The sequence below is a fragment of the Trachurus japonicus genome, chromosome 13 (assembly GCF_045865225.1).
Source record: "Trachurus japonicus isolate A0001 chromosome 13, Traja_1.0".
Taxonomy (NCBI): domain Eukaryota; kingdom Metazoa; phylum Chordata; class Actinopteri; order Carangiformes; family Carangidae; genus Trachurus; species Trachurus japonicus.
In genome coordinates, this window is record NC_140919.1 from 29025457 (window position 1) to 29052197 (window position 26741).

Here is a 26741-nt window from a genome sequence, read left to right on the forward strand (position 1 = left end):
GTTGTTCGCCACAGACTGTCAGTGTTTCAAGCGGGAAACGGATAATTTACTGGGCTATTTACAACTTCTGGTGATCGGTGTGTAATTAAAAAGCGAATGGGGGATTGTGTTAAGACAATCAGCATGCCGCAGGGTTTCTCACATCCTCTGAGAAAAGAGGGGAGACTCGGGGGGAGGAGGTGGACGAGGAGGAGGAGGAGGAGGAGGAGGAGGAGGGTGGAAAAAAGTTGAGTTGAGGAATTTGAATCCTGTTTGAAGGGGGAGAGAGGGAGAAGAAAAAGCAGTGGGGGGAATGTCTGAGTGAATCTGAGGAACCGGTGGGCAGGAGGGAGACTTTGGACGACAGGCTGCAGGAAACACTGGTGTAAAAATACTCCCTCTGTCTCTAGAAATAGACTCCGCTTTGGACAACTTAATCTGCTGCGTAAAAGTCTGGAGCGGCTTTTCGCTGTGCGCTCTCTCTGCTGACTAAAAAGTTTGGCGGCCACTTCTCCGTGCTGCGATCGACCAAAACAACAGCACAAGAAGAAAAGGCAACAAGAAGTTTTTTTTTTTCTCCCTCTCTTGACGGTCTGTCTCCTTCAAAAAAAGGGAACTGAAACGATCGGATTCGCTTTGCTTTGGTCCCATCTGCGGATAATCACTTTTTCACTGTATCTGCTGGAGCAGAACTTTTTCCCCCCCAGTGCACAACAACTTTGGATGTGTGAGCAGCTGAGATGCGGTGATGGAGTCCGGTGATGTTTCCGAGATGACTGCTCCTCTCCCGAAGCTGGTTCTCAGAGGTGAACTCAGTTCAACAACAGCCATGAGTGGCTTTAAATGGTCACTTGTGCTGCTCATCGTGGTTTTCTCTGCGTGGAGGCCGGTAACCGCCGGCACGCTCACAGGTAAGACCCGCAGGCAGCCGAGAAGCAGCGGCTGGTTAATCCAATCTCACTGTTGTTTGCCAACTTCACTGCGAGGAAAACATCGTAATGAGCAATTAGCCCAGTCAGCTCTCTGCTTCTAACTCATTACATTAATTTGCTCTGGAGAGGAGAGTGTAACCACAGCTGCAAGTGCCTCCAACATCTGGCCAACATGAAGGAATTCATTACACCCATAAAAAGGGCCTTTTAAAACGAGATTATCAAAGAAAACAAATAAAAGAGAACTTTTATAGGTTCTATCAGACTGAAGATTTTAGTACTGAGGATTAAAATTCTGCTGATGGGCAGACAGTGACAGCAGGTAAACTGTGCTGGAAGCCTGCTCTACATTTGTTCCACAGAGCTGTTTTCCTACACTGGCATTCAAGAGTTAGGAATAATCATGTTTGAGATCAGGTGCAGCAACAACAACAACAACAACAACCTTTCTGCCCACCTTCTCCAGAGCAGATATCCTGACTAAGATCACAAACAGTCATGGTCATTTCAGGAAAGTAGGAGATGGCGATGATGATACCAAGCAGGCAGGCAGGGAAAGAGTAAGTCAATAACTCCTGTCTGGACGAGAGAGAAAATTACTTAAAGCATAAAGCAGAGGATAAAAATAGAAGTCGTTCAGGGGTTCTTATCTCTTTGAAAAATCAACTTAAGATTTCTGACTCCATTAGCCACTGCAGCCAGTGGATGAAAACATGGAGTCCCTGCAGTGGCCTCCACCTGTCAGCTCATGTGTTTTGACCATTATGGTTACGCTGTGTCTCTGGGAGCTGTACTCTGGCCTCAGTAGATGTATGAGCAGGAGGGACAAAGATTACTAGTCACTGCTGTGATTTATAAGCTCAGACTGATGGTTTCAAAGGAGAATTTTTCCCGATGTCTCAGTTCCTATTTGGATGTAGGTATGGCTGGGGCCCAGGAGTAAGGGGATGTGAGGGATGAGGAGGGGTTCACAGGGCCGAATGCTTTGGTCTATGAGTCAGAGCCCGGTCTGACTCAGACTCCAGCAGTGGGATGATGGATGGGGTAGGGGGCAAGAGTGGAGGAGAAAGAGTTTGGAGGGGAGGTGGCAAAATGTGTAGCGATGAATCCAAAGAATGGCATGAAAAGGAAGCTAAATGAGAGAAGGGCAGAGGCGCAGCAGTGAATGGAGGGGCTGAATTATGTAGCGTTGAAAAAGGCAGAAAGATAATGGGGGGAGTGAGAAGGAGGATAAATGCAGGGACTGTGTTGGGTATTTTTGGTATGTGCATGTCCACTGACATTTAACATCTGAGCGCTTTCTAGAGAGAGAGTAGGAGTAGAGAGTGTGGAACAGAGGCAGAAAGGCAAAAAGTGTGGGACCTCGAGCGAATCTAGGGGCAAATAGGGAGGAGATAAGCACAAATGAATCCGTGGAGACAGGCCACACACACAGGACACAGTTTGACCGTGGCCTGCTCTCTCTGTCTACCTCAGTGTTCTCATAAAAGGTTTACGAGGGTATTATTTCATGAATGCAGCACAAAGAGACAGAGAAAGAAAGTAGGGCTGTTTTTGTCCAATATGACACTTAAAAAAAAACAAGTCAAGGCCATGTAGATTCTTGAAAAGGTTCAGCCAAGCTTAAAAATAAAGGGAGGGATGACTTTTAACGCCAAAAAGCACACAGAGACAGAGAGGCAGTGGAGCAGAGACCCAGCGGGGCCCTTCATTTATTGCACACTCCCAGAACACGCTACTTGGATGCTGTGTTGTGTTTGTGTGTGTGTGTGTGTGTGTGTGGATTACAGTACATACGTTCAAAGAATCAAGGGCACGTTCTACATATGAGTAAAATTAGATCTGCCAGTTCGAGCCTCTTGACTTTACAGATGTGTTTTCAGTAGCTGAATGATGTGCGTTGTGTGAGGCGGCTTGCGGTGGAGTCCTCTGGGGTCACAGTGAAAGGGTCAAAGGTTGAAGGTTCGCCATGAAGTAGACGAGGAGGGCGGGTTGACAAGCTTGAGAAAATCTTTACGTGCATCACTCAGTGAAACAAGTGTGATTTATTCTTCAGTCCTGAGATTCAACAACCCCAGGCTGAGTTGGAACATTGTCAGATGATTTCATCTCTTATCTCTTTTATCAAGTGCAGGAGTGAGCGCTCCTGCCTCGCCATGGCCAGCTCCATGCATGGTTAGCATTTTTATTCGATGCCTCAGAAGAAAGAAAAGGAATCCATGTGCCCACTGCATGCCTGCGTCCTCGCCAGCTTTGGGTTTTAATGGAGCTCAAGGAGTGTCTTCCTATCTTTCAAATAGCATTACTTTCCCTTAGCATCATCAGAAGGGAGTCGTCATCTCACGTCTGTTGAATGTCTTGAAAGTAAGAACAGCCAGAGAAGTTTATAATCATCATATTTATGGTGATTCTCCCCGTGTCACTTTTTTGGATGTTGAACAGATTCACAGAGATCTTGGCAGACTAACTGCAGGCCTATCATTGCAGTTTGAGAGAAACCCTGAATATGTTTAATGTTTGTGTTGAGCTCTCTGTGCTCTGTCGGAGCAGCCGTCCTCTAACAAGGACTCTTTTGTTCAGTATCAGCTCTGTCCTTCTCAGGTCAACTCATCTATCAGTGAGCGAGACAAGATAACCAGACTGACTGAGAAGCCGGTGCAGTGGTGGAGAAGCCCTGACTTTACCTGATATGATCATATCTCAGCATTGGCAAAATCAAGCCCATCCAGCATAAAGGAACATATTTATCAGAGCTGGCTCATGGTCAAAGTGGCTTTAATTGATATGTCATTTGTGTTTGTTTAACCAATTTATTAAACCAAACATTGCTGGTTTGTTAATCGTTCTTTATTATTCAATAATGAAAGTAATCATTTGTTTATGAATCATTAACATAATAGGGCTGTAGGTAGATTGAGCTTGACTTTTCTTTATTTGCCTTTATGTAATGATACTTTCAGTTTTTGTTGAGTTTACAAGAGCAGTGTTGAATAATTTCGTTTTTTAAGGCATTTCTATTCCTGTTTATGATACGGAAATATAACCAATTACAAAAATAGTTTATCATTAGGAAAGAAGAAATAATTAATTTTAGTTAGTCACTTTGACCTTTAAAGGTTGCATACATTACATTTTCCTGTTTTGCTTGATACTGATGTGATCCTCTCTTCTGATTGGCTGACTGTTCTCTGAGTGATCCAATAAAATATAGCAGATTTCAGATAAAGACACAGTGACACCAATTACTGCTCTGTTGGATGAGCTCAAGGGTGGTAACTGCTTTTTGTGACATTACAAAGTTACAGAGGTTCTGACAGCTGGTTTTAAGGCTCAGTTTCTGAATACAGTCTGTGTGCATTTCTCTATGGACTGAGGCTTTGATATTTTCACAGAATTGATACAGAACCTAAACCTGATTAATAATCAAAAAGGACACAAGGCTCTCATAACAGATTTAAACCATTTTAAAGCTGGTATAATGTATACTTGCTTCATTTTCTTGAACTACATTTCTATTCATGAGCATAGTATGACCTCAGACCAAGCAGCATGACAACTTTAGAGAGCATAACACAGAGAAGCTTTTAGTTTTCAGTTTTCCTGTTGTGAAAAACTTTATTGTGTTGTAAATCTGTGTTAGATGTTAAGTGTGGTAGAAACACTGACCCTTGGTTCCTCCCTCTCTTAATCAAAGAATTGGAGTTTGAGCGGAGTCCTGCCACTATCATCTCCTCCCTGGGCAAACCTGTCACGATGCAATGCACCCTGAAGGGCACGGGGGGCGAGGAGGAAGACCCCCCTGATGTGCTCTGGCTGAGAGACGGTGTGCCTCTCCAGTACGCCGACACCAACCAGTTCCAGGTTCACACTGGCAGCAACAGTTGGACGATTATGAGCACACTGAGGTAAGCTCCAGTCTTTTCTGTGACACATATCAGTTGCTTTTGTCGAGTTAATGCATTAGATAATAAGAATAATGAAGAATATTGTGAGGCGGCCACACCTGGCCTAACTATGTCAGTTGTGATTTTTATTTCCTTGTTCTCCTCCTCATCCTCTCACCTAGCCTAACCAGTTATGTTGCTGTATTACATCACCATGTTTACTCTCAGCGACAGTGGAGCACTTTGAAATTAAGTTCTGTAATAGTAAATGATATAGCCCGAGCAAAATCCCATGTGCCACTCCTGCTGTTGAATCCCAGTGTGATTGGATGGCAAAACCTGCCTTTCTGTCTCCATTTGTTTGTCGTTGGTTGATCTTTATAAATCCCGTCAAATCTTATCATTTCATGCACAACAGTATCGAGAAGGTCCAGCTTCCTGACATGGGCTCCTATCGATGTGCTGTTCTATCAGAGAGCCACCAGATTTTGTCTGATGAGGGGAGCATTCAGCTGGAGGGTGAGTGCATCTCCAGCTCCCTGACAGACAGAAATACAATCACACTTCATCTGAGCTTTGCAGTCTGTTTTAGTTGGTTTAGGTCTAATTGATCTGATTTCTTTCTCAGGCCTTCCTCATTTCTCTGTGGAGCCCCATCACATGTCTGTAGTGGCCAATTTGTCCCTGAGCCTGAGCTGTGTGGCCCACGGACCTCCAGAGCCGGTCAGCGTCATCTGGCTGCAGGATGGCGTGCCTCTCAACAAACTGACCGACCCAGTGGCCCTGTCTCCCTCTACGCTCAACCTCACAGGTATCACCTATGATGAAATCTTAGTGAGACCCATTATGGTTTCGTCCTTAACCTTGTATTTATGTGACCGGTGTTAGCGGGTTTCAACCACACAGACAAAACACGTAAGTTAAAGACAAACAGTGTGCAGTGATTTAAGTTGAGTTTAGTGTAGAATGGTCACTGAGAGAGACAATTAGAAACAGAACATCTTTCTTCTTCAGCTTCTGTCTGGTGCTCCACCTATCTGCCACTTGTTGAACAGAGTAGGCGCCAGAGAGAGCGCATTACTGGGGACTCTCTTCTAAGTAGCCAAGGTTTGTCCGAAGAATTTGTCACTAGATCTGTCACTGGGTGTTTTTTTTTAACCTAAATCAAGTGACAAATGTGCTAAGTTGGCAACACTGCAGTGTGTAAAGACCCTGAAACCTGAGAAACGATCAGTGGATAAACTCCATTTTAGTCACTTGGCATTTGATTGATCAATGGTGGAACTATGACCACTCAACTCTATTACTCAGTCAGTCAGTCATGGACATAGAGCTGTTGTAGTCCAGCCAACAAAATAGCAACTCTTCTCATTTGAAAAGCTTGAAACCAGAAAATGCCTGGCGTCGCTGACCAGCTGACTGGTAAATCGACTTTTTCCTCACTTTTCAGCTCTGTATTAGTCAAGGAAGAAGTTGCTTTCAGTCTGTGACTCAAGTAGCAAAGTTTTAAATTACTATAAACAAGACAATTTGAAAATCCTTGGTTTTCATTTAATCCATTTAGGTTGATTATAGCGCACTCCTTCCAAAGCTACACAGCAACCATCTTCTATAGTTTCAAAGACCAAATCCCCCCCTTCATGGCTTAAACAAAACCACCAAATAACCACCCTCCCCAGTGAGAGCAGGCTGCCTGGCACGGTGCCAGTGGACCCATTGAGGATGTACTGTCCCTTGTGGTTGTGTGGGTTTGATGGGTAGAGGCAGAGCAGCATGCACAAGATGGACTACTGGGAGATGGAAAATAAATGGGCAGAGGGCATAGAGAGATAAAAGAAAAGAGTATAAAAAGGGGGAGGGGTCTGTTACTGCCTGAATGCAAACCACAGCTGTGTGCCAGATAGCTGGCCTGTATTAAGGCCAGTAGTAGGAGGACAGGCAGAGCAGGCTGAGTCAGACTGAAGGAGGAAGAGACGGGCGGCAGTGGTTGGTTGAAATGATCTGGTTTGAATCATCAGAGCAGACAGCTTGGTGCTGACCAGCACCCGTTTGACGGTAACCTACACTCACATCTCTGGAATGGACAGCTGCTCTGGCAGACCACAGGTCCGAACCAAAGAGAGCACAAATAATCCTTCAATAGGCCCGTAAGAAGAAATGGCATGAACCAGTGAGGAATTGAGAACAACACTTGTACTTATAACTTCATGTTTAGTTTCTATCCTATTATTCCTAGTTCCAGTTTTAGGGAGGGAAGTTATGGACATAAACCTAAAGAGAGTCGTCATAAACTGTTTCATGTTTTTTCCTTTTGGCCGCAAAATCCCCGAGATCCAGTTTGACTGCACGTTTACGATCACTGTCCAACTGAAGTCAGCACTTTTAACCTCATAGTTTCATTTCAAGTCCAATGAGTGCTGAAATGTTTGCGTCATTCGTCGAACAGAATTTGGAAACATTCACTGACTCCTTCTCTTATCAGACAATTTGATACATGTCTCTGTCTCATGTCTTTGCAAAATTAATATCTTTGCAAGCACTGTTTGAAAACGTAACCTCCTGAAAATTTGAATGGGTATTTTTCACCACTTTGTGACATTTACCAGCTAAATGTTTATTGACAATATCATGAAATTAGCACCTTAATCAGTGAAAGCAAAACTTAAATCCACAGGAACACATGAATAGCTATGAAAAGCAAAGGCTTAATACCTTTTGACTGCATGGCGCATGTGAGCCAAGGAGAGAAAGCTTTAGCACAGCTGCACTGTGTCACTCCCAGCTGTCAGTTACAATTTTGGTCGGTGCTGTGATGCCCGTGAGCTCAGGAGTTCTTCCTGTTGACCGACATTTTCAGCCGTTCAGGGGATGTTGTGATGCAGTTCGCCGATGGGGAAGGAAAGAGACGGAGGGGTGAGTGGCGCAATCTCGAGATGGCCTGATGAGCAGTTCATTCACCCAACACAGCCAGCGATCATCCCTCCCTCCCTCCCTCCTTTTCCTCTCTCACAACCCACTGCTTCACCCAGCGAGGATCGTACCCCCTGTTCTTTTTCCGGCCGCAGCACAATGGAAGCATGGTGCCGTCAGTGCAGGGCAACACACTGCGTGATTCTGTGTTTGTGGCCGATGGACAATGTTGGGGTGTTAGATAACAGTGATAAAACTTGAATGTCACATGTTTCAGTGTGAGTGTGTGTATGTAAGCCCGTGTTGTCCTGTGGAAAGACTTGAGTGTGTGAGCACACTGTGAGTCACTCTGTGTGAGGACGCATTCACTGTTGAATGTCAGAATGTGTCACAGTGTTTTGCCCTCTTCAGAGGAGCCTCGGCTCCTTGAAGTCAGCAGCTCAGCCCTTTACACCTGGACCTGCACAGGTGTAAAAGATTTTTCTTCTGCGTCACTATCTACACACCTTGCTGTAGCTTGACTGAGAAATGTTATCGGTATGTGTCTATCGGAAATTTAAGAATTTTAGACAATTGGTTTCATTTCAACACAATGGGATGTTTGCACAATGCCCCAGCTGTAAAAACTTACAAGTATTGTTCTTGTTTGACAAGGAGCTGTAATCAAAAGTCAAGTGTGTCTAAGTCTGACACGCTGTGGGATTTTAACAAGATGAATTTGTGCTGGATGGACTGGCACTGAACTTTACCTTTATATGGCCACAGCTGTTCGTCTGATTTTGATGAAATGTAGCAGAAAGATGCTTGACTCCGATTGTCAAGAGGCTTTTGTTCTCATTTCTCTGAGACCCGTTTTTATTTCTTTGGCAATAACTATGATTTTCACTTCACTTAAAAACTCACACTCTCATCAACAAGTCACACACGAAACCCAAAAACCAATCATGATTTTGTTGTTGACAAAGAGATCACGTTACCTTATGGAAACTGTTACCCACTGTTCTCACTTCAGTTTGAACTTTCACAACATTTCACACATCAACATTATATCCCAGTCAGCATGCTGAGGCCTTGGTTTCAGAAAGTTGCTGCTTTACACATACGTGTGGTTCCTTTTGTCTTCCCAGGTCTGAACAGGACCAGCACCTTTTCCTGTGAGGCTCATAACCGCAAAGGTGTGGCCACGTCCGGATCTGGTACCATCACAGGTAGGTGTCACATTTTTTACAAAACAGCCCTCGTCATTCGATTTGGTTGTACTGTTCTGTTTTTAAAAAATGCATTCACCCTTTCTTTTTTGTGTCTTTCTTTATCGTCTTCAGTTCTTCCATCACAGCCTTGCAATCTGAATGCTGCGGAGATCACTCAGACCAGTCTTCGTTTATCATGGCAGCCTGGTTTCGGGGGCGACTACCCTATAATCCGCTGCTCTGTTCAGGTGAGACAAAGTTATAGATACACGTGAGAGGAGATTATCACAATTAGCTGAGAAAACTGGCCTGGAAAAATCAATGTGCAACACTTGACCTGCATGTTAAACAAACCTACCACTCACTCTCTGTTTGTGGGACTGTGTAGAGCAGTCTTACCTTTCCTAAGCCTGATTTAAAAGAAAAGAGAACTTGCTTTTCTTTTCTTCTCTTAACTCATCCTCTACCCCTCCCTGCTTTATTCATGTACCCGTGGATCAGGTTTCACTCTGGGAAAGTGGCCTCCTGGACCAGTCTTATGCAGCACCACTCCCTCCCTCTCTCTCTCTCTTTCTCTGTCTGTCAGTGCCTCTCTACCACTACCCTGCTCTGTGGCCATTACAGCTCCAAGCTGAGAGGAGGAACATTTTCTCCTGGAGAAGGGAGTAGTGCAGCACCACCCCTAAACGTCTGGTTCTAATAAAGCTGCCCCTCATACCTCTTGCTGTTCTTGCCCCCACCCCTCTCCTCAGTCCTCGCTCACCCCCCCCCCCTCTCCCCCACAAGGGAACAAGGCGAGGGGCCGGCCTCAGCAGAATGGGGCAAAAATCTGAATTCAACGGTTAATTTGTGAAGCGAAGAGAAACATGAAAACGGAGCTACAGTGTAGAGAACGGAAAGAAAGAAAGAAACAACTGGAAAGAAATACAGTAGAAAGTCAGCTTAAGAAAACAGGAAGAGGCAGTGACAGCAGGTATTGTGTGTGTGAGACATGCGAGAAGAACGCAGGCTGAAGTGTGACTCAGGGCTGAGTCGTACAATTAGATTAAATACACTTGTTTACAGGCTGGACGGTGATTCATCCTGACAGCACTGACTCTCTCTCTCTCTGACTCACTCACAAGCATTTACACACTCCTCATTCATACCGCTTAATATTCCTTGAAATCAAACCACCAAGGGGAAAAACAATCCACCCAGCTTCTTATAAGAAATCTGAATACTCCTCTTGTTTTTAAACCCATAAGTTCATAACAGTGCCTACACACACAGGCACACATCCAATCATTTTAGCAGCTCATCTAATTATTATTGTCAGGATTGATGCATCTTCAGCTCTGTCTGTACAGTTTACTGTGTGAACTGCAGCCAGTAGCCTGGAGGAGTCACTTGATAATGAGCAACGCAGCAGAGAACAATAGTCTAGAGGACCAACTTTAATGTGGTTTTAAAGATTGCTGCAATGAAGGATTTTTCTGCCTTGTGTTCCTCTTTAAATGTGTTTACCACAGTGGGTTTGCAGAGACAGCAGGTTTCTGCCTGTGATTTTTGGTTAATGACTTCTGCTTTCAGTGCACCTTGCTGAGCCCTGGTCACAGTCAAAAACACCAATGAAGCTCATTTTGTACCATTTTTGACAATTTGCACATGATGATCCTCCCACCAGCACCACCATCACCCACAGACTCTGACCTCCTGACTTCTTTTACACAATAACCCAACCATCTGTGACATTTACTGTACTGCTCACTGAGAGAGAAATAACTTAAGAAAAACAACTTAACAAATATAACTATGTTGTATAAACTTAAATGACTTCTATTTAGAAGCTGTAACAGAGTAACAAAAACTTTGTAAAAATCATTACAAATTGGTTTTAATTTTAACCATTTAGTCTTCTTCTTCATGAGTATAGGCCTGTTGGTAATTTCATAAAGAGTATATTTTCCATTTGCTGTCCATCACAAGACTCGGATGGTTGTTTTTAGCTCGATTTGAAATTATGAATGTCAGAGGCAACTTCTCCATCAGGTTTTCAGTTCTTCTATTCTACCATTGCAAAAAAAAACTTTGGCTTTTGTTGTGTTTGCGGTGGAGGAGCGGCGTCCTCTTCCTGTTTGTGCCATAAAACACACTGCACACAGATGTGACCGGACAACTGGAAATCCACTGTAAAAGCACAAAAAGCACGAGGATGTAGCAAATAAAAAGTTTGGTATCTTTATGTTCCAGGCCAAACATTCAGGAGAGTCCTTCACAGCTGGCCCAGACAAAATGATCCACAACCAGAACGTGAACATCCCACCCGCCACGCACCTCATCGGGGACCTGGAGCCCCACAGCCGCTACACTGTGAGGGTGGCCTGCCACAGCAGCCAGGGCCCGTCTGACTGGTCACCCTGGGTGGAGCTGCGCACCAAAGAAGGAGGTGAGTCTTTCAAGTGAGGAGATGTTTGTTTTCACCGTGTCTTGTGTGTGGGGTCGCCTCCTCTGAAGTGAGTCAAGGTCAGGGCCATGTTATCTGGCTACTGACTGAGGTTCTAGTCCAAGTCTCCTCCCATTCCCGCTGTGCGCTGTAGCAGTGCGTAACAAGTGCTACACAACAGCTAGCAGTCAGGTGTTTTGTTCTGTGTTATTTGGTTCAGAAGAAACTCCCGCACACTGTCTCACTCTCAATTATTTTATTAAAGCAACGTTTCGGTCAGGAATATGACCTTCATCAGGCATATATCATATAGCTTCTTCTGAACTCTGTAATTTGGGTCATGCCCTCCTCCTACGCACCTGCATCTTCAGGTGTGCTGAGACCCTTCACTTGCTCTTGGGTTCTGTGTTATTTAAATTATTTCAAATAACCAAGTCAAGACAAGTCCAGCTCATGTCAAAAGTCTTTCAGGCCACTGACAGTTGGAAGGATGCAGCTTTTGAAGATTAATATAATTACAGGTTTGATATTTGATATTGAACTATTTTTGCTCAGGATATTTAATGTCTCTCTGTGTGTGTATGAGAGAGAGAGAGAGTTGTGTTCTGGTGTCATGCTTTGGGCCGTCCCCTGAGGGACTGAGTAGTGGATTAGACAGTTTAATGAAAGGTGAAATGTTTAAAGGGATACTCTTAATTATCAGAGTAACTTGGAGCCTCTGTGAAAGCATGTTCGCCCCATGACACATTTGTTTGAGCTTGTTTTTATCTCAATTTAATTCACTGCGGGTCTGTTGACTATTCTGTTTTATTCTGAGTGAGTCAAGACTGGGAACATAATGTATGATAACAAGGAGTCAGAGAATCAAGTTACGGTGAACTGTTAGTCATAATATTCCTTCCTGTGCCCCCCTAACTGAGTCTGTGTTTATGGAGAACAGCAGACTCGAGGCCCTGCACCTCTGTGAACCCTGCTCCAAATGTAAACTGTTGAGGTAGGAGGCAGACTGGTATTGAAGGGACAGAGTAGGTGGGGACGGAGACGGTGGAAAAGGGAGGGAGGCTGGACGTTAAATTCTGCTGAAAGGCTTCAGTTAGAATCGCAGCGATCCGTCCAGACTGTAATGTTAGGCTGGTGTGTGTGTGTATTTGAGTTTAAACGGAGGTGGGATTTTCCATGCCAGCTCATGCTGCATCTATCCCTGCATGAAAAGGAGTGGAAATAGCGCACACTAGGAGGAGAGATATGCCACAAGAGGAAAGATGGGGGCTTTCCATGATGGAAGCTGTTCACAGGCTGAAAACTCTGTAGTGCAGCATTTCTCATGAACACAAGAAGAGAGAAGTAGCACTCTGTAAAATGCCACAGTAATGGAGAAGGATGAAGAGTGTTTTTTAGATGCCTTCGTTAGATTTCTCAAGTTTCAATTCTTCATTTAACAGAGTTTGTGTCTTTGTTTCGTTTCAATGGAAAAATCCTCTGTTTTGCCAAATTATATAATTTCCCTTTGGATGAAATCTTTCTTTTTCTCTCTACACGCCTTGCGAGGCAGAGCATGAAAAAACAACAACCAGAAAACAGGATTCAGCTGGTGGTCAAATATAGTCCAGTAAGGCATCACAGGTCAAAGAGTGAATGAAGGGGAGCGGTAGACTGCTCTGTGATAAATCTCCCATGAAGCTTTGTTGTTGTTGAGTCTTTGTTTGAGTCTCTCTCTTCCATTTGTTTCTCATTATTAAGTTACAGTATGTGTGACACTATGTCATGTGTCATCCAGCCACATATGCTCCCACACGCTGCTCCTCTGCCTCCTCATTAACTCTTCCATTTCTCAGCTCATTACAGACTCTCCACCTTCTCCTCCAGCATCGAGCTAACTCGCTTTCATTTTGTTACAATTCTCTTTTCCTGCCTCCAATCTTACAAACACTGCAGAGGAATTTATTTCCTGCATTTCAACCAAGCTGAACGAGTTTTTTCCTCTCTGATTCCAGTCTTTCAACTTCTCTCCTTCATCTCTCATTTCCCCCCTTTTTTTGACCTCGGACGACCTGTGACTTCTCTCTGCAGAGCACACAGCTAGGCACTGTGGGAAAAATCTAAAAAAAAAAAAAAAAGGGTTGCTGATGGGAGTAGGCAAAGGATGGATGGAAGAGCAGGGAAACGGGGGAAGGGGGCGCTTTGAGAAAACACTAATTTTGCTATTTTCCCAAAGCCCACTTTTTTCCCTGGAGGATGAGAGCACAGAAAGAGAGGGGGGAGGGGATTGGTCGGTGGGAGAGGAAGCGGGGCGACCCTTGTGTCACCCTCCTAAACCTAAAGCTGCTATGAGATTATGTGTAAATGCATTTTCCTTGTGCTTCCTCCAGCAATGCTTCTTTCCAAAATAAACTGAATGAACTATGACTGAGTGTAACAATGGGGTTTTAAAATACATAGAAAAAAATTGTTAGGCTAGTAGAGGTATGAGGCACCAAAACTAGTCGAGGTGAGTGCTGATGATATGGCATAGTTCATACTTATGTTTAACACTACCGCTTGTAAATATGCCATTTCTTTTTTTTGATTTCCGTAAAAAGTTAGACACCAAGCTCTGAGCCTCTCCTCTGATTGGCTGACTGTTTGTTAAATAAAAATAGGCTACAGCAGATTTCAGGAAAACACTCAGAGAAACTGAACCCTGAAAGGTTGGACAGTGGGTGCAGGTGTTCAGGTTCTTGGGACATGGCTGACTGCTTTGTTGTGACATCAACAAGTTACATTAACCCTGGCAGCTTGTTCCTCAGCACAGTTCATGAATACAGGCAGAGCGCATCTTGATAATCTAGAAACTAGATCTGCTTAATAAAAAAGACACAGAAATCTACCTTTCTATAATATTGGACTCAGTTTGTTGAAAATAGACAACAGCCTTTTCCTCTACAAAAACTGACATGAGGCGGATGTCAATAAAAGTTTTGATATTTCTGATGACACAAACATTTGTCTGGGAAACATGTTTCCTGTGAAGAGCTGTGTTTGTTTTCATTTATGGGGAACAGACTCCAGATCCCAGGGTTGTGAGTCAGTATTTGGCTGGAGGATGACCCTTTTCCATCCCCGTGCTGACCCATGCGGACTAAGGCTAAGCAGACTGAGGGGACGAGATGTAGCAGCAGTAACAGCCAACACTACCTCTTTAATAACAGCATGCAGCACGATGTGAAACGGTAGTCTGCCATGGGCGCAGATGTGAACCTTTACTGTTGTGAACTAATTGTGGCTCAGAAGTGTTTGTTTCTCAGCCTATTGCCGAGCCAGGGCTGCTTTCATGTGGAAAACAAAGAAACAACACGAGGCATTTTTTTTCAGTTGTGTAGTTTCAGCATTTCAGAAAACAACACCAGCTCACAGCTGCTTTTGTTCCTTCAGAGGCTTTTCAAATGAAGCAACTAGAGTTATTTTTTTCAACTCAGACTATTTTTTTTTCTCCTCCAGAAAGTTTTACGTCAACAATTAACATCTCTGTTCACTTGAACTTGAACTGAAAGAGTGAGGCATTACCACGGAGAGGGCAATGAGGGAGAAGAAAACTTGGAAAGGAGGAGATGGAATCATGTTGGATGGGAGACAGGGAGAGAGAAATAAATGATGATGGGGGAGGGGGAGAAAAAAGATGAGTGGGTAGGCAACTAAGAGGCGGAGAAGGAGGCAGAGAAGATGACGGAGCATAGGTGGAGACCGAGTGCTGGAACAAACTTGACTTGAAGGTTGTTTTTGTTGCCGCTGGAAGGCAGAACAGGGACCACATGTGGAAACAATCACCCGCCAAACGCTTCCTGATAACATCATCCATAGGCCGGGCCATGTTTCCCAAGCTCACACTGACTTGGTGCATGAGTCTGTGTGTGTGTGTGTGTGTGTGTGTGCTAGTGTGGGCGTGTGTGTGGGTGTCCAGGCATTTTGTGTGACTGTAAGCCTGAAGACTGAGTGAGAAGCAAAGACAAAGAACCTCAATTCAGACACCAAAAAAGAAAATAAGCACCATCACCTCCTAGTGAAAAGGTTATTCGATTTCTGTGCTATGAAGAGCGTCACACACACACATATATACGTGCACAAATTCCTCATACTATTTCTAGCATGTTATTCAGCTAGATTTTCTCTCCACTGGGTATTTTCTTTTCACTCTGTGCTTCAGAGAGCCAGGAAAGAAAAAGACAGGCAAGAGGGAACAAAGCAGAAACTTGGATGGAGTCGGGACAGCATGAAGCAAGGAGACACAGGCCTCAGCATGTGTCCATCTGAGTCCGTCCAACCATGCTGACACAGAGAGAGCATACTGGCTTCTGAACACAGCTAATCGCCCCTGTCTGTGTTGCCCTTAGCCTTTTTTAGTCCTAATAAAGCTGAATTCTCCACATTCTCTGACATCTTCTTCTCCTTCCAGCTGTTGTAGTCATCCACACCCTAGAGGCTCCAGCCTGTCAAAACAACACACGCCTGGCTAAACCCCCGGCCTACACTGAGCCAACGCTGACACACCTCATTCATACCCCCCCCCCCAAAAAAAAAAAATCTTGTGGTTTTTGCTCTCCTAACCTTTCAACCTCTCTGCAGATAAAGATGTAACTGTGTGAGGAGTGAAACAAGTGGTCATGTCCTGCTTTGGTTTGTGTTTCAGTGCCAGAAAACCCGCCTGTGAACGTGACGGCGGTGCTGAACGGGACAGAGGTGCTGATGACGTGGGAGGGGCCTGTGGGGAAGCTGAATGGAGACCTACAGGGCTACATGGTGGAGTACAGCACGCCTGCCAGCGAGCAGGTCAGTCAGGGACACACACACACACACACTGTGGTACAGAAGAAAACCTGCTTTACCACACTGACACTGTCCCGCTTCTTCTTTTAACAGTTGGTTGTGGACACTGGATTGGACAATGAGCTCTCGATCAATCTGTCTGTCCCACTGTCCAATGTGTCATTTCGAGTGTGTGCCTACACAGGAGCAGGGCAAGGACCATGGACCCCCACACAGACCCTGACTCTTATTGCTCCTGGTGAGTGAAACTCATAACTACTAATATATATACATTACTATTAAAACAACGTTTCAACATTGTAATTCTAGCTTGGACACGAATAAAACACTAAGATTACATTTCTCCTCACGCCTCTGTCATTTTGTAAATAGTTTTCTTCAGGTGAATTTCATGACAATCCCAAACCATTTTTACAAGAAGTCTCAGATGTTCCAAAATAAAGAAATTCTTCAAGCAGAACCATGTGTTATTTTCCGTTTCACGGAACAAATGGGGATGTTTTTCTCCTGAAAGCCAAAATATTGACACAGGCTCTGTTGTTTTTTTTTTGCTCCCACAGAAATTCAGGGATTCAGAGGTGAGTAATGAGCAGCTTTACACATGCAAACCTATCAGCACACTCTACTGTGACCTCTCGCAGTGGCACGTAATGACACAGTGACTGTAGAAGTGAGCTCATGGTGTTTGTTCTGCCACTGCACTTCTCTCTCTCATTCTCTGTCACTGGGTTCCTTCATCACAGTTCCTTCCTGTGAGTTTCATAGAAAAAAGGAAGGAAGAGAAAAAAAGGAGAAGAGAGGATCTCAGAAGGATGGGAAAGGGGAAGAGGGGTGTTGGGAGGGGGGTGAATGGGGAGACGCATCATAAATATTTATAACAGGCAGGAACAGTGTAGCATCTCTGTTTGCTTAGTCTAATAGAGCCAGACAGACAATTCAAACAACAAGAATGGCAGATAAAAAAAAAGACAAGAAAGAGGCAGGGAAAGTTGGGGGAGGATGAGTGTGAATGGGAGGAAAAGCTGAAAACAGTGGGAGGGTGGAGGTTGGGAGTGTTTGCAGGGGAGGTTGGGAGTGAATTTCATGTGAAAGATGGGACAGAAAGACAGAAAGAACTCATATTGAGTAAGAGAATAAATATTTAGCTTTAGCTCAACAAATACAGAGGCAGGACTGAGGTGGAACATACGTATTTTTACCCATAATACCTATGTTTGGGTATGAACTTAACTTTCACTATGGTAAAATGCAAAAGGAAAAACTATAGAAAAGCAGTGAAATGTAATGCCATAATTGTACATTTGTATACACGTATAATTATATTATACACAGCATGTCCATTACGACAACACACCCCAAAGCAATAATGAGTTATTTGGCCAGTGTAACTACAGCTGACATGGTCTAAAACTAAATGACGCCATAATCACTTCACGGTAAAAGACTCACATTAGTGAACTCTCCTTTGTCTGTGTCCACACCCCTTCCCTCAGGTCCGTCGTCGCCCCCGGCCTTTTCTTGGCACTGGTGGTATGTGGTGATGGCGATCGCCGGCGCCGTGTCCATAGCTGTGCTCATGGCTGTTTACGTGGCCAAGCTGCGGCGCAAGGAGACGCGCTTTGGGTGCGTAGGCTCGTGGGCAGAAGGGAGGAACTTGGTAGCTGTGCCAAACCCAAAAAGGATTTTCCCCCCCCACTGTCTTGACTTGGTTAAGCCACTTGTGCATGTATTCTGAAGTATTTGGATGGAGTAGAAGGACATCTGTTAAAAAAAATAAAAACAGTCATTCTCAGTGAGTTATGGAGCCATGCCAGGGTTTCAGCTGTGTTTATGTATCCACTGCACCGACCTCTCATGTGTTTTGCTCTGTGTTTTGTGTGTGCATGTACAGAGAGGCGTTCGAACCCATGATGGAGAGCGGGGAGCTGGTGGTCAGGTACCGTGCCCGCCGCACCTACAGCCGCAGGACTACCGAAGCAACATGTGAGTTCCTCTCTCTGTCCCAGCACGCCCCTCAACAAAGACACCACTCGACTTTACACTGCACCTATAGCAGGAGGGGATGCTGTAAATAGCATGCCCAAACCTGCCTCTGTCCTCAGGATAGATAACAACACCCAATATAGCATAAAAGCACCTCCCCTCATGTCCTGGGACAGAAATCCTTGGCTGTCAAGACGTACTGTTGACAGCCATTCTCCGCAATCACCTCCTTGGATTGTTTGGTTGATAAAAGGCCAGCGAACGAGAACGGGTTAATGACAGCCGAGGAAAGATCAGTCAGCTGACAGAGCCCACAACAACACTGTGTGCCCTATACTACTTGATCAAATCTTTTTAGGTGTGTATCGATTAGGTGTGTGGTGAATCTACCCGTGAAGTCATTCCCCGTGCAGTCGTGTAAACAGCAGAATGAATTGACTTCATTTAAGGTATTTAAGTGAAAAGGCAAAGGGGGAAGTGACATGGCAGGTGATACCTAAAGATATACAGCGTATTGGAGAAGTGAAAGACGTAGGGAAGGGGAATATAGTTACATCAGGAAATGAGGGACTTGATGAACCTGTGCTGTGACTTCAGAGTTGAGATGAAAGCAGCCTGCAACAGCTGACGAGGTGTCACTCAACATGTCTGAGGAGGTTTATTTTGCCTTAGGGGAATAAATAGGTGTTTGTGGTTTCATCCAGGCGGAGTGATGACCTCGTAGTGGAGGCGCACAAAGAGGTGGTTTGCAGTTTCCTCTGTGTGTCCTCGTGATTACAGACGGAGATACGTACCTGTAAGCACAGCATAAGGACTCAAATTTCACACAGCTGGGTCTCATTCAAACCCTTACATTGTCCCTGGCGTACGCACAACATTTGTGTAGAGTTCATACACAAGTCTCAGCTTGCCACAGAGGCCAGGGGAAAGGTACAGAGCCAAAAAAATGGATTCAGTGAGTAAAACGAGAGGAGCCAAGAGAAAGAGATGTGGAGATAATGTGCACTGAGTGAATGGTGGAACGCGTTATGGGAATAAAGGAAGGGGTCAGATTGGAGGGATTTGGGCGGGATTTACGTCGCTGATGTTGACTTGTAATTTTGGCCAATTCTCAGGACAAAGTCAGACCCCGGGGCTGTGGATATTGCATGCATTGGCTAATAGCTGGTCACAGCAGCATGTGTTGCAACATGCCTGTGGACTGAGCACATTGTTGTCTGACGGAGACAGCAGATTGATAGTGTAGCAGCAGCTGGAAGGGGATCTCTGAGCGTGTCGCAGCCTTGTCGTATCCTGGCCCAGATGTGAAAGCGGAGCTAACGTCTGTGGTGCAGTCTGCTCACTAGCGTGCACCTTAGTGACAGCCAGCTGGTCCAAAGGGACTCGGAAAGGCTAAAACCAGCTTAAATCCTCTGACCTCATCTTCTCACCCCAACCTGATCCCTGCAGGATCACATGGTCCCACCTGAAAAAATGGCCTGAGAGGACAGAGAGTATCGGATTCTTTCTGCATAGTGGGCTGCACGTGTTCTAGTTTTGTTTTTGTATTTGAAACTTTTCCATTTTGTAAAATGTTAAATTCATTTACATGCATTTGAATTAACTTTAAACTGTTCAGGTATTTCAGAGGCAGATGGGACATTTTCAAGGTGTAATGACAGACATGTGGAACAATGGTTTAGAATATTTTTGTGTATAAAAACAGATCCCAAATATTTATTGCATGAACAACTTTAATAATGTAACACTAAGGCAGCTTAGAATTGTTTCTTTTTGGATTAATGAACAGATTTAATGTCCTTTTTTACAAGTTTTACACGTAGACAGGGGTTGTTTTAGTTCAGTTTCAGTCCAACTCTGTTTATTAACACTTTGTTTTTGGCTCAGTGTTGTTAATTGTGGTTTTGGAAAGGGGAGGCTGCTGGGTACAATCTGCCTGTTTTTCTCTCTTCACTGTTCATTAAAGTGCTTGAGGCTCCAAACACCATTAAAATGCCATGTTTTTTCCTCCTCAGTGAACAGCCTGGGCATCAGTGACGAGCTGAAGCAGAAGCTCCAGGATGTGATGGTGGACAGACATAAACTAACCCTGGGGAAAACCCTGGGAGAAGGTACTGCAATGTTTTCTTTTTTCTTTTCTAATTTCTAGGACAGTCGGTTGTTAATAATCACAAGGGGAAAGCGTGATAAAAGGCAAGGTGAAAAGGGCATCTGCAAACACTTTCCTATCAGGGCTGGTACACGGTACAAAGACACTTATCACTTATCACTGCTTGTTGGTCACTTATCTCCAGACATCTCCTGTGACATGAATACGTTTTGATCCAGTATTAACAGTTTGCAGTGTGATCTGCTTACAGTTCAGTCAACTGCACACTCAGGAAAATCACCACTCTTCACTGCTGAATAAGACATGTAATGTATTTGCAACGAAAACTGCATCTGAACTGGGCGTTTGTTTGTGTTTTAATTTCTTTCTTCAGGGGAGTTTGGCTCGGTGATGGAGGGGCTGCTGACTCAGGAGGAGTCTGTTCTCAAAGTTGCTGTCAAGACTATGAAGAGTGAGTAGACAGTAAAAGTACTCAGCTATCACCACAATGAATCCCTTCATGTTGGGAACACAGGCCATTTGATCGACAGCCCCCCCCTTCTGGTCAAAAAGTTGTGTTGGATGCATAAAATCTCACGTTTTGATCAGAAAATGGACAAAGACACAGCTTGTAAAAAATATTGGCAGAAGAGAAAGTTGACCCCAAACGTACTGTAGTGCCAAAGTAAAGACAATTGTATGAAAGCTCCAAAGTTGAGGGGAAAAGATGAATTTTGGACAGACTAAGAATTAGGGGAAAAACAGCACCATCCATTTCTGTCAGATTTCTGTTTCAAACTGTGGTGAAGTAGTTCAAACAAACATAGTGGTAAAAACTGCTACCATGTATAAATTCAGAGTTTAATAAACCCATGAGCCAACACGTCCTCTTACCCTGGCAACCTCTCAACCTGGCAGTGTCAGTGCCACTGTATGTATTTCCCACTTAACTACACAAAACCACTTTGTCTCACCTCTGTACCGTCTCCTCTCCAGTTGCCATCTGTACCCGCTCAGAGATGGAAGATTTTCTCCGTGAGGCTGCCTGCATGAAGGAGTTTGACCACCCCAATGTCATGAGGCTTCTAGGTGAGGGTCAGCCTGTTCGGATTACCAAAAAGTTGTTTGTCTCTTACTCCTCACTCATGAGTTTCTTTTGATAGCCTATAGAAACAACAGAGATTAGAAACTATATTTAAAGAATCAAAACAGCACAGTTCAAGTATATTAGGACAATCCTCAAATCAGTTTTCGTTAGAACTACTTTTGAGCAAACGAATAGTTCCCGCATTCCCTGATAAAACTAGATGTTTTTGTGGTGAACGCAAAAATTCCTGAAGTCTAATGTCTCAAAACAAATTCACAAGCTATAACTATTTCCATGTCTGAATAACACTAAAACTAAGTGAGGACGGAAAAGTCATCACTGAGTTTTGAGGAGATATTGTATGTACGCCGGTGAGTACATTCAACATGCACACAGTCTATGTGTTCAATACTGAGCCGAGGTGTTTTCACAGGTGTGTGTCTGCAGACTGTGGAGAGTGAAGGCTACCCCTCCCCTGTGGTTATCCTGCCCTATATGAAACACGGGGATCTGCACAGCTATCTGCTGTACTCCAGGCTGGGAGATTGTCCGGTGGTAAGTATGATTGCGAAAAAATGAAATCACCAAGTCAGGCGCTCCATACGCACACATGCAGTCCTACACATTTTAACAGCTTAATAGGTTCGGGGTTAAGAGGTTCACATGAGTGTCTGTCAGCAAAACAGGATCCAAAGTTCAGCAGAGATTTGAAATAACTCAGTCCCCACCCACACTGTATTGGCAGCATGTGGATTCTGAGATCATGAAAACACAAGATAAGAGTCAATCGTTACTCTGTGCAGTTTTATTTATTAATGGATGAAGCGGTTTTTGGATTTGTTGACTGAATACGCAATAAGTCCCTGTAGATCATCAGGAGCCTAATCAAAACAAGATCTCCACAGAATGTTGAAATATCCATGAGTTCAGCAAACACTCAAAAAACAGTGGTGCTGAATCCTTTTTTTTTTCCAGAGGAGGCTGTTAGTATGTGGAGCAGGGAGCACTCAGTTCAGACCGTCACACGTCTTTAAAGAGATGAACTCTACTGCCCCCTACTGTGCAGAAAATAAACATCGTCTTTGTTGGATGTGCGAGTGAAACAGTTTATCCCCCTCTGTGATGTCCTGCAGTACCTCCCGTCTCAGATGCTGGTGAAGTTCATGACTGACATTGCCCGAGGGATGGAGTACCTCAGCAGCAAGAACTTCATCCACAGAGACCTCGCCGCCCGCAACTGCATGTAAGCACAATTTCTGCTTCTGTTTTTTACTCTCTCGGTTCCTGTATGTGTCCTCCTTCCCCCTGCGTCCATCCGTTCGCTTTCCTTTTTTAACCTGCCTGCAATGCTGAGGACCATCTGTAAGAAGAACTAAGAGTAGACCAAAAGTTTGTTTGGGAGAGGCGAAGCCCAAAATATGCGCAAAAGTAAAAAAAAAAAAAAAAAAAAACAATAACAAAAAAAACAGATAACATGATGCAAGAAAAGCATGACACATACAGAAACATACAGAAACAACTGAAAAATGTAGACACATTGCATCTCAGCCTATCATATTATTGTTTGTTTTGCATGAAAAATATATAAAAAAACAAATACTCAAGTCAATGCGCCTGTGAACTATACAACATTAATGCTCCCTTCTCCAAAAACACTACACAGCATCACATTAACACTGTTTTTGTGCCTCAGGCTCAATGAGAACATGAACGTGTGTGTTGCTGACTTCGGCCTCTCCAAGAAGATCTACAATGGCGACTACTACAGACAGGGCCGGATCTCAAAGATGCCGGTCAAATGGATCGCCATCGAAAGCTTGGCGGACCGGGTGTACACCACAAAAAGCGACGTGGTAAGTGCGCTTATCTTTGAGGGGACTCTCCTCTCTTCCAGGGGCAAAACAGTGGTCTCCAGGGCAACACGGTATTTTAATGTTTAGACTTGAGGCTTTTGCTTTAGATTGAAGTGAGAACCCACCAGAATCTGTATTTTAGAAAGCAAGAGACTTAAAAAGACACTCAAGTATCGTAACTTCAACAGAAACTTCTTGCAGCAGTATAATCCGGTTTGTTACTGAATATTTTTATTTGTTTGAGCAGTGTGTGACCAGGTGTGTGAGACCTGAGAGAATTCATATAACACTTCCCGTCCTCTCTCTCTCTCTCTCTCTCAGTGGTCGTTTGGGGTCACCATGTGGGAGATCGCCACGCGGGGCCAGACTCCGTACCCTGGGGTTGAAAACAGTGAGATTTATGATTACTTAAGGCAGGGAAACCGTCTCAAACAACCTCCAGACTGCCTGGACAGCATGTGAGTGTTGCCTCCTTCGCTGCACATTCCTCACAAAACACACTCAGCTGATGATCAAGTACCTATTGAAACATTTCCCTCCTGATTGCAAATGCCTGTTTTCCATAAAGCAATCAGGACTAGAGGCTAAAAACAGTCCCAGTCAATCAGCTTTTCAAGCGGCACAGTTGATGCTTTGAATCTCTTCCACATTTCTTGAAGAGTCCCTGATAAACACATTATCAATGACCCATTTTGTTCCACGATTTAAAAATCCCCAATTTGTAAAGCTGGCTCACTTCCTGGTGTGTATTTTTAGGTTTTTTCTCATTACACTTGTTTGCTCTTTGCAGCTATTCCCTGATGTTCTCCTGCTGGCTGCTGAGCCCCAAGGATCGTCCGTCCTTCGAGTCTCTGCGCTGCGAGCTGGAAAAAGCCCTCGAGGACCTGCCAGACCCCCAGGACCCTGACGAGATCCTGTACGTCAACATGGACGAGTCCTCAATGGAGCTTGGGGCCGTCGGGGGCCGTGACCCCATTGGGGGGCCGTCCCCTCTGTGCCTGAAGGGCCTTGACTCTGTGACCACAGTGGAGGTCCATCAGCCCAACCGCTACGTCCTCTGTCCCCAACATGAGACAAACCGAGCCCTCTCTGACTCCATGGAGAGCCTGGACATGCCGGTGTCGTCTTCCACAGCCACGTTGCCTCTACAGCCGTCCTGCCACTCCACCCCCAACGCCACCCCGGCTCCCACACCAACTGTGGAGCTGCTGGAGGACAGGGAAGCGTCCAGAAAAATGCCCTGGCAGTGATGGCTTCACTCTAAAAAAGACTAGTCACTGCCATAGTGTGCCATCCTTTTAGCCCCGTCCAAGAACGAGATAAAGCCTCTTGCTACTGACTGTAAGAAACCTTATGTGGCCCTACAAATACGTTTTGCACAGATACACACACAGCCGAAGGCATTCCAAGGATGTCAAGGATCAGGATTATTTCCTTTGCTGACTCCCCTCTTTTCTAAAATGAGCACAATTCCAAGTGAGTGCAAACATCAACATGTGATCGCTGAGGAACACTGTTAACACCAAAAAACAGTGGATGAACAAGTTCAGAGCACATGTTGTTGCCCACACGCACTGCAGCACAATCAGAGAAATCCATTTACAGGAAACACAGCAATAAAAGACCAGACCTACACAACTACCTGTACAGAGCAGAGCGATCTCCTCCACCTGATTAAGCTAAAAAAAAAAAAAAAAGTTTAAATTGAGCGTCTCCTTGAAACCAGCTCAGACACTGCCAGACTGAATCTACAACTGAACAAACTCAGGAGCTTCAACTTTTTCGGCTAGTAAGCACCAACATGGAGGACTCGCACCAACCCGAGAAAACTGTTCCTCTGATGGAGAGAAACCTCAGCCATTCCTGCTCCTGAGGAGGATCAGAGGGGAAACAGAGGAAGCAGCAGGTGTCTCGCTCATCTACTGTCTGCTTTAAGGTTATATCAAGAGTTTTAGCTTCAAATCAGCATCAGTGTTGTTGTGGAGTGAATCTGTGTTCGATGGACATCGCAGCTTCACGTGTCATAGCTCGTACATGATGCCTCTTATCCAACAGCAACAAATATGAGTTTGAAAAAATCTAATTTGAAAAAAGAGAAAATGAATTCCACTGTGTTCTTTAGAGACTTGTATGTGAAGCTGCATCGTATACACCAGAAAACCTGCAGTAGTTTGTATTGCAGCCTAATGTAGCGCTCTAACAAACCCCTGCTTCTTCTCACAGGGTTTTACTGCTAGTTGTTGTGCACTCAGCACTGTGAGCCGTGTGTAGTTCACACTCTCTCCTCACTGACAAGGCCTGATTCAACTCGTCTACACATCTATGTAATAACTCAGGAACCTGAGACTTGGCTCTACAGGGACAGAGGTACTAGTCAAATCAAGAGGGTACAGACAATAAAAAGAGGGCGGTCTGAGGGTACTGGGTAGGTACAGACATGGTGGAGATACCCGAGGCAAATGGCAGGATAAGCTTCTCACCTTTGCTTTAGGCACAAGCACAGTGTTATTACACTTTTTTTTTTTGATGCTGATCTTTGTTTTTCTACAACTTTGCACTAATGTTTTTGTATGTATGTCCATGATTTGTATATCTTTTAAGCCTTTTTTTATTTTAATTACTTTTTGTATATTCTCAGTCCTTCTGTAGATACTTCTCATCCATTCTCTTCACATAACAACCTGAGGGCAGAGAAGAGGCCCAGTGAAAGCGTTACAGTGCTGGACTCCCATAAGCGGAGTTGTTTTCTGTAAATGAGCACAGACTGGGAAACATGACTAACCTCGTCATCTGACATCACGCTGCCTCTCTTTTATTTAGGGGTATTTTTGGTTCTCGAGGTTTAGCACTGTAAATAGAAGTCTGTTACCAGCAGGGAGGAAGAGGAGGAGGAGGAGACAGAAAGCAGCGGCTCAGAACTGAATGGAAGTAAAGGTCTCATCCAAACCTCAGCTTTGAGGACGTTCAGCTGCAACTTGGCATCATGCATGCACTTATTTTTTTTATATGCTTTAGTCTATTATTCTGTCAGTGGAACAGACTTGACCATATTCCAACACACATTTCGGGAGAACAGTCAAAGGTACTTATGGGACAGTATACAGCAGAATCTATACCTGTAGCATTACTGAACTCCTTGAGAAAGTGTACATTTCTCGTGTATATTTCCTTTGGTACTGTATACTTAGTGAGCAATAGTCCTACTTTGTTTGTGAAGCAGAGAAAGTACTAAGAGTGCTAAAACTGAGGCACTGGTCTAATTGGGTCTGTATGAATATTTCACCAATTTGAATACAGGTACACCCACTGTTTTAAAAGTGTCTGTGGACAGAAAGAATAAGGTTGGGTTTTGGTAACTTAAACTCCTGCTTCGTGATCACACAACTTTACCAAGTGCCTTCACAGAGCCAGTATTTGAATTTCTGTGTGGATTGTGATTCTCCTGGTGTGTTGAATTGGGAGAAGACTGTACTATAATTGCCTTTATTTTGTCACTGTCCTGATTTGTTAACAAATTTTGATACAGTACATACTATTTTGTATAAGAAATAAATGTGTCCATTTATGAATGTTGTCATTAATCGCTTTCACATCAAAAGTGTTAGTGAC

The 26741-nt window shown here is 44.2% G+C and overlaps 1 protein-coding gene across 1 annotated transcript; it reads left to right on the top strand.

The window, feature by feature from the left end:
* Positions 1-305: 305 nt before the first annotated feature.
* Positions 306-26701, top strand: axl (AXL receptor tyrosine kinase). The gene is made up of 20 exons (XM_085795790.1): positions 306-890; positions 4606-4816; positions 5214-5314; positions 5424-5606; positions 8833-8913; positions 9028-9143; positions 11128-11323; positions 15984-16123; positions 16214-16358; positions 16681-16698; positions 17614-17743; positions 18012-18103; positions 20119-20214; positions 20587-20664; positions 21189-21281; positions 21713-21834; positions 22413-22522; positions 22973-23132; positions 23454-23590; positions 23923-26701. The coding sequence occupies exons 1-20, from the start codon at positions 728-730 to the stop codon at positions 24380-24382; spliced, it is 2832 nt and encodes a 943-aa protein (XP_085651916.1). The 5' UTR covers positions 306-727; the 3' UTR covers positions 24383-26701.
* The last annotated feature ends 40 nt before the right edge of the window (positions 26702-26741 follow it).

What these genes read in the sequence shown, in the direction of transcription:
- axl (XM_085795790.1), top strand. Translation starts at nt 728, where the DNA reads ATGGAGTCCGGTGATGTTTCCGAGATGACTGCTCCTCTCCCGAAGCTG. An exon ending in GCTGCGCACCAAAGAAGGAG is followed by an intron (nt 11,324 to 15,983) that starts GTGAGTCTTTCA and finishes TTTGTGTTTCAG; the next exon opens with TGCCAGAAAACCCGCCTGTG. An exon ending in GCACGCCTGCCAGCGAGCAG is followed by an intron (nt 16,124 to 16,213) that starts GTCAGTCAGGGA and finishes TTCTTTTAACAG; the next exon opens with TTGGTTGTGGACACTGGATT.